At 42.1% G+C, this 8,136-nt stretch overlaps 1 protein-coding gene across 1 annotated transcript; it reads right to left on the reverse strand.

The window, feature by feature from the left end:
* Nucleotides 1-2,393: 2,393 nt before the first annotated feature.
* Nucleotides 2,394-7,821, reverse strand: tal1 (T-cell acute lymphocytic leukemia 1). The gene is made up of 4 exons (XM_070918297.1): nt 7,706-7,821; nt 5,792-6,340; nt 5,337-5,425; nt 2,394-4,385 (listed from the first exon to the last, which is right to left on the reverse strand). Exons 2-4 carry the CDS (start codon nt 6,301-6,303, stop codon nt 3,862-3,864), a joined length of 1,125 nt encoding a protein of 374 aa, XP_070774398.1. The 5' UTR covers nt 6,304-6,340; nt 7,706-7,821; the 3' UTR covers nt 2,394-3,861.
* Between the last annotated feature and the right edge of the window lie 315 nt (nt 7,822-8,136).

Below are 8,136 nucleotides of genomic sequence, written 5' to 3' on the forward strand. Positions count from 1 at the left end.
ATCACATGATGATCATGATGAAACCATATAAAAGCGATATTGTTTCTAATGTTAATATTGACATGTTTTGAGCAGCTTTATTATCTATCATTATTATGATGATGTTTGACAATTGTTTGTACTTTTTCTTGTAAAAATCAACTCCAGTGCCAGTTTGGACTTCTATATTGAAATGCTTTGAATTTTATATTTTACATCAAATTATTCTCCAAGACTATCTCACACATTGATTGTGAAATTGCAGCAAAGCAATACATTGGTCCTGCATCTGGGAATTTCAGATTCATCCACCAATATAATATAATATATTTAAGGGTCGTTAATATGTATGCATGTCTCATTTTCGTACAAATCTGCAGTTTTTCTTTGTCAAACTTGCTCCACAGAACATGTATATTTCCTTCTTTCCTGAGGGAGACACATAGTCTAGAGTGTACACTTAACCAAGGTTGTAGCTGCTGGCACACAAGAAGACAACCAATAACTATAACATGAAATATTGTGACATATATTTTTAATCATGTCTTGATAAACACAATCAAAGACAGCCTGTTTTTTTGTTTTGTTCATACATGTGTGTTATGAAAGAGCAATTAGGATACATTTTTCTTCCAAATCAAATGTCTGAGCTTATACTTTACAGGCCTAAAGTCAATGAACAGAAATTAACCATTAAAGTGAATTTTGCATTGAATTAAAAGTGTTCCATTGTGACTAAAGGTGATCACTTTGAGACTGATTTCATCATTTTGTATGATTATAACAAGACTTTTCAGGATTTCATTTTTAAGCTGAGTTTGAGTCTTTTAAGCTAAAACTTTCTCTCAGTTGGAGAAAAAAACAATGGGTGAATTGAAAGTTAACTTTAATTAGGGGCAAATGTAATATTTTATGAAGAATACTGAACAGAAACATAACACTGTTCAAGAGGAAAGCCCAGAATGACATGACATCTCCATCTACTGGTGAAGGACTTCAGTTTACCTTTCCATATTATTTATGCTGCTGTTGGTGGTGATGGTGTGTGTGTGTGTGTGTGTGTGTGTGTGTGTGTGTGTGTGTGTGTGTGTGTGTGTGTGTTCAAATGTTATTTTGCTTGTTTGTTTATAGGCCTATCTGAGGATGTGTGTGTGTGTGTGTGTGTGTGTGTGTGTGTGTATTTATGTATTTTCTACTACTCTGTGTGAAAATATAAATAACTACCTTGGCGGTGTGTGCAGTGTAATCTGTTCCCAGCAGGCTGGATTCCCACTGTGAGAAAGACAGTATATTGTTCCTGCAGCACCACAGATAACAACTCATTAGCATACTGAATCATTTGGCTGCAAGAGCCACTCTGCCACCCATCTGCACTGAGCTGATAAACACACACACGCCAGCTCTCTCTCTCACACACACACACACAGATCTGTGCAGAGCAAGCACATACACACATACATAAGCCTGCTCTCACAAACACACAAACGTGTACACACACACACACACAGGCACAAGCCTCCTCTCATTCCCTCCTTTTCAATCCCTCATATACACTCCCTGCATCCCTCTCTTTGTGTGAGTCTGTGTGTTTCTGGAGAGTGAGGAACACTGAAGCAGGTAAATGTTTGGCAGGCATTAACCCTGAGAGCCCCTCAGTCAGTCCCAGCACAGCCAGAGCAGAGCGCAGGAGAGGTCTCCGAACACCTGGATGTCTCTCATGCTCTCTGGAAGCAATTATAGTTTTTAGAAATGTCTAAGAGCTGATGCTGTTGTTGTTGTTGTTGTAGTCGTAGTGGTGGCAAAGTCTGCGGTGTAGAGTTATGGAATATAGGGAAGTAGGCTTGGGTAAAGAAGTATTTATGTGGCAAAGCTACAGCTGCTCTGCTAAGTTCTTCTTACTGACCACAGGTTGGTGAGCATAACTTTTCGATTACATAAGTGAGCAACTTTCAGGCGGTGGGAGTCTCGGCCAGTATGGCTGTTTCACAATGTGTACAGACACAACAGCGCGCAAAGCGAGTGCAGTGGAGGCTGTCAAAACCACTTTCACAATGGCAGGATATCCTGCAGGTCACCGAGCCACGTTAACCTCTACAGGAAGTTGTCACTTGTTGGGAGGAAGTGAGGATTCCAGCGTTCATCGGGGGAGTTTCATGAGGAGGTTGCGGTTTTAACCATACACTCTGTGCAGATAAGGTGGGAAACAGTTGCATGGTGTGTTATTGTCTATATCGATTGCAATTATGAATAAGTGTGTAAAAGGTATACAGTTAGTCATATATGATGAAATGTGACAATAAAAGTATCATATGTTCAGTTTCTTGTACAATGAAGGAACTGAACTGACTTGCACTAAATTGAACTGAAATGAATTGAAGACCCACAGCATGCCTGAGTGAGATCAAATACAAGGCTTTTCCTCTGTGTTTTATTCAGGGGTTTTGTATAAAATTCATCATTTAACATTGGATATATTTATAGATACAGCTATCATACAACAAATATGTCATTACCAAACGTACAATGTCCCTTTACTGCAATTCATAAAATACCATAGTTACCAAAGGTACCAATATAGGCTACTAGGTCCTGCTGAAAAAGCAGAATAAACAACAGCGAGCAATACTTAACTGTATTTGTCAGAAAAACTGCTGGTGTTGTCATGATATTAACACTGTGTGTGGCGTGTGTGTGTGTGCCTCTGTGCATGTGTTTGTGTGTGTATATGTGAAATGCGGCAATGAAGGGATTTATTTGTGTACCTTACTAAACTACAACTGCATTACAGTTTAAAAAAAACACTGAAACATTCATATCAAAAGGACTGCATGAGTCACCTCATGATATCATACGACCCATATTTTGTACACTTTAAGAAACACTGCATGTCTTGTACCTCCACAGCAAATTCAAATAGATATAATCATTCCGGACAGTGAATTGTTTAACTGTCTGTTGCCGTATTTGGTGTAATTTTTCTCATCACCAAAGTGTAACAGAAGTAAATGGTACCACATGTGATGCACTATACGTTCAGTTGCTTGCTTTACCTCATCTCGTCTCTTCGCCCCTCTCTCTTCATTTCACGTCTCCTAAAAGACCATTTTTGCTAGTAAACCCATTGACAAACACACTACAGTACATCTTAAACCACATGACTTGAACTCGAGTCACTGTTGTTACATTGTGCAGTGGAAATATAATGCTATTTACAATACATACGTAACTGCATGGGTACAATAAAATCCAGTCGGTTCATTAATGGCCTCCAACTGAGGCAAATTTACTTTTGTGTCATTATTCTAACACATCGAATTTGTTGAGCATAAATCTCCAGGGTTCATTCATTGAGGAACCATTTACGTGCAGCGCTGTGCAAGGATGTTGGATCTATTCAGGCTGCACCATATTGAAATCAATAGTGTCATTAGTGTAGCATTGGTCAAAACTTCATTGATCTTGATCTTGTCTTGATTGATCTTTTGTTTGGTTTTGTTTGCTTGTTCTTTCTTTTTTTGCTTGTTTTTTTTTTCTTTTTTTTTTTTTAGAATATCCAGTCTTTGGACTTTTGAAACACGGAAAGTTATGATCCGCAGGTCAAAGACATGAGACATGCAGAATTTACAAGTCTTTTGTTGGATCAAATTCAACCAATCACCAATCAAACCAAGCTATTCATCACTGCTGCCTCAGGTGTAGTGTGGAGACAGGAACATATTCGTGATCCATTTTGGACACCACTATGTCACTATGTGGAGCTTGATTCTCCTTCTACACTGACGACTCAAGGCTAATGGGTCCTGAGCACATCCATGTCTTTAGTCCCTCTCATTGTTCTCTTTCAGTCTCAGGTGTTGTGTCTGTGGTTTATTGGCATCAGCATCATCGGCGACTGGAGCCATCTAAAGGGCGTCCATTGCGCCTCAGATCCCTTGTAGCTAGATGCAGCGGGGGCCCACGTGAAGCCGTTAGAGTCCTTGGAGCTGGAGGTGAGTCCTGGTCCTCCATAAAGCTCTCAGGACTGCCCTCGGCATCGCCATCAGGCAGGCTTCCGCAGCTGGAGCCTGGTGACATTGTCTCCAGAAGATCGTCCCTGGCCAAGCTCACAACTGTGTCCTGATGTGGGCCACCTTGTGGGCCGCCCTCGTGGGCCCCAACCAGAAGCCCTGTTTCCCCATCAGTTGTGCTGCCAACGTTCCTCCCTCCATCCTGGTCCTCCAGGAGGTTGGAGAGGAAGCTGATGTACTTCATAGCGAGCCGCAGGATCTCATTCTTGCTCAGCTTCTTGTCTGGGGGGTGAGTGGGGATGAGTTTGCGAAGCTCCGCAAATGCCCCGTTTACGTTCTGCTGCCGCCAACGTTCACGACTGTTGGTGAAGATACGACGGACAATCTTTGGCTGGCCAGCTAGCAGAAACACAGGGAGGAAAAGAGACAGACACAGAGAGAGTAAGGAGAGGACACATTGATAGGAGATAGTGACACAAATAACATGAAGTGCAGAGTTGAAACACATCTGCGGTCTGTAAAAGGATAAAGCAATAAGTGCAATAATAAACATGGAAGAAGTAGAAGCAGAAGAACAGATGCACATAGAGAAAATTTGCTTATAGGAAAAACCAAAAAGTCCTAATCCTAAAGAATTATGCTTAAAGATTGTCCTCTGTACAACCATTTTTAGATGATGGAGTAGTCGGAGTACAATATGCTGTGTGCCAAATACTATGTAAATGCGATACATGAAAAATGATTGGTTTGGCATGCCAAACCCCAGGAAAGGGTGCTGGGGAGACTGTGTGCTCCCTATTCCATATTCTATGTACTTTTTTATTTATTTAGGTATGATAAAATGCCCCATTGCAGGTAGTCACATCCTCCCACCCCCAACAATGGTGTCTTCCAGGCTATTGTCGCCCTTGGAACACACCCAGTCTATCTTAATCCTTCAGCCCACTCTGCAGTAAAACCTTGGCATGGAGGCAGCAGCACCCCCATCCTCCACCCCTGTATATGGCAGTGAGTGGGCAGCGGTGGAAAGGATGTTTCAAATGAAATAAACCCTAGATCCGCCTGAAAAGAGCTTACTTTAATGACATGCAGGTACATGTATTTGACATTCTGATTAGCGGCGCTCATTTATGCCGTGAATTGTGATGTACTTTCTGGGTTAAACTCTTTTGCTGAATTGTCTTTTTGCAAGGCATCTTCTGCAACCCTCAGATTAGGTACAGTATAGATCCATGTCAGTGGATGAATGACAATGATGATGATGAGGAGGAGACGTTTAGGGGACTGTATTGGCAGAAGGACACAAGAAGTGTGTCTTACCATACTTATAAAGATCTAAAATGCGCCTACCCTCGTCGAGTTCAACCTCATAAGGCGCCGGGCGGCGCTTTACCCTGTTGCTGGGGTACATGCTGTACTGCTCCGACTCCCCTCCGAGACTACAGCAACAGAAAGCAGACAAAAGGTGCATAGGTATTTGGGAAAACATGAATTCCAGCATACATCTTTTCCTTCATTGCATATAACCCTTAACACCCTCCACTCCTTGCACCAGGAGCTCTCACACACACACTCATAAACACACACACATTTATAGGCCAATTCTCTCTGTCACACATGCACATCCATGCAAAACAATGTCAACATAATGTCAGCTCAGTTACACTACATGCATCTTTTCACACTACAGTAGTCTATAGGGCAATATCTAACTTCAAACTTTCTATGGTGAACACTCACAATGATCAAATGAAACGTGCATTCATGAAACCATATGATTTTTCTTTGCCTGCCTCCACCTTTACCTGTTGATGGCGGCGAGAGGCTGCGCCAGGTTGTAGAGCATCGCCCGGGCCGGGACAGGAAACGCGTTTGGGCTCAGTTGGACCATTCGAGCGTCGTCTCGTTGCGGCGGCGGCAGCGGCAGCGGTGGAGGTCTGCGAAGTTCCGTGATCGGCACCAAATGGCTTTCAGTCTTCTGCTCCACCGCTTTTATAGCGTCCCTCCTGGAGAGCTCGATCACCGGCACTTCCCTTTTCAGGTCAAGGGCGTTGTGAGAGGCAGTTTCCTTGGCAACGCCGTTGATGATGATGCTGATGCTGGTCCCGTTGCTCGAGTTCTGCAGAGGAACGTCATCCGTCTCCTCAACCCCCTTGAAGCGCCCTCCCCTCTCCTTCTCCCCCTCCTCTCTCCTCGGCTTCTCGTCCTCCTTGCATCCGTTCTGTCTGGAGATGATGGAGGAGTCCTCCCGCTTTCCAGGACCGGACGCTGCATCAGGACCTCCAGGACAAAGCTCCGGCTGCCGTTTTTCCATCATTTTTAAACCGTCACCACTCGCTTGAGTCCACTACGTCCTAAATAAGATGTTCCTCGATTAATTTATTGATCAGAACAATTTGTGACAGTCTTAATATAACAGATAAATGACAATGCTAGCCTGTAGGGAATTAACAATCCATTATTATTGTTATTATGATTGTCATTAAAACCATGATTAAATTATTCATTATTACTATCATTATCATTAAGTAAATAAGTATTATTATGAATTACAGACTTTACATTTCTCACAAAACAAATGGTGAAGGAAAGACAGTTAATAGGCTGTTAGTTTCTTGCTGCCTAGATTAATTATTTTACTTAATTATTACATTTTCTTCGATATCTTGAAAAGATAAAAAGCCCAAATGCAGACATTTTTTGCCACAAGGCACGACAACACTGATGCTATATGACAACTGATTTTTAAAATGTTTAAATTCTCGAGGATTCTACAATCTTGTGTGAGCTGATGACGGGGTGAAAGCTTTTCTTCGAAGTACGATATGACAGGCTACTTTTCTAATAGGGTAATTGCACAAATATGAATTCGCCTCAATGAAACATTTTCATCATAAATGTGTAGCTAGTGACATTTTTCAAATGTTAACTTGTCATTTACAAAGAGCTTTATCTCGTGGTTTCTGCATGCATGCTTTTTTTTTCTTCCTTTCTGTGAATCTCTTATCTAAAGCTTGCTGGGCCTTCAGCACAGTTTGTGCCGTTGAGCTAATATCTCAATGTGTGTAAACATTCAAATATGAAGTCACATTTCGGCTCATTTCAAAGCTCATTTCGGCTTCTGTTCATTTAGAAGGTGACATGACCGTCTTAGAGAGATTGTGGATGCCAGGACCACGAAGAAGAGAGCTTGGTCTCCATTCTTCGTCGAAATAAAATCCCTCCTTTTTTGTGTCTGCCTTCAGGAAATCCAGAAATAACCTCGTGAAGCTTCAACATTTGGACATGATCGTTTTCTCCTCCACAGATGTCAGAGCAGGTTGTGTCATTCTTGCTTTATATATCGTGGTGGTGTAGGCCATAGTGCTGTTGTTGTTAAAGCCGAACATCAAAGGCTTGTCACATTGAATACACCACAAACCAGTGCTGTGTGTTTTTAGGAGGTAATTCATTCGATAAATGTCCTAATAATATTATAGTAAACACACCGCCAATTAAAAAAAAAAGCGCACTTTTATTTCTGGGAATTCTCTAATAGGCCTCGCATCCGTTATTACATCCCGTTCAGTCTCCATCCGATCGGACAATAGCGGAAAATATCGGCTAAATATTTCGCACATAACGCCAATAAAATGTGGACGACAGCAATCCAATCACAGGCTTTTGGAACAACGAACGCGGTACTCTAAATAAAGAGATGTAATTTTTTTTGCACTTACCGTTCCAGCCGTGTTGTTGATGTTACTGTGTAAGTGGAGCCATTTTGTGAGTGGGTCATCCATGTCTGAGGTTTTTCTTTTTTTTCCCCTGCCAGTTGTGGAGCAGTGTGTGTGTGTGTGTGTGTGTGTGTGTGTGTGTGTGTGTGTGTGTGTAGCTGAGTTATTCCTCGCCGCATCCAGTGCGCTCCCTTAGTATGGGGAGCGGAACACAGGCCGCAATGTGGCCGAGTGAGATAAGCGCACGGCAGCGGCCTCTTCATTCCCGATAAGCCCCTAAACCCATTATTTATGAAATGATTCATTATTATTTGGCTGTCGTGGGCTATATAGGCTTGTGGAGGGCAAAGCATTAAAAAAAAGGCAAACAGGCACAGCGCAACGGCCTGTAACAACGTGAGGTAGTATACTGTAGCCTGAGCCATAGATGAGGA

This window comes from Enoplosus armatus, chromosome 14, assembly GCF_043641665.1.
Source record: "Enoplosus armatus isolate fEnoArm2 chromosome 14, fEnoArm2.hap1, whole genome shotgun sequence".
In the NCBI taxonomy this organism is placed as follows: Eukaryota; Metazoa; Chordata; class Actinopteri; order Centrarchiformes; family Enoplosidae; genus Enoplosus; species Enoplosus armatus.

Coding starts and splice junctions, on each gene's coding strand:
- tal1 (XM_070918297.1), bottom strand. CDS start 6,303: ATGATGGAAAAACGGCAGCCGGAGCTTTGTCCTGGAGGTCCTGATGCA. Junction 5,426..5,791: donor CCTCTCGCCGCCATCAACAG/GTAAAGGTGGAG, acceptor CTGTTGCTGTAG/TCTCGGAGGGGAGTCGGAGC. Junction 4,386..5,336: donor TGAGGTTGAACTCGACGAGG/GTAGGCGCATTT, acceptor TGTTTCTGCTAG/CTGGCCAGCCAAAGATTGTC.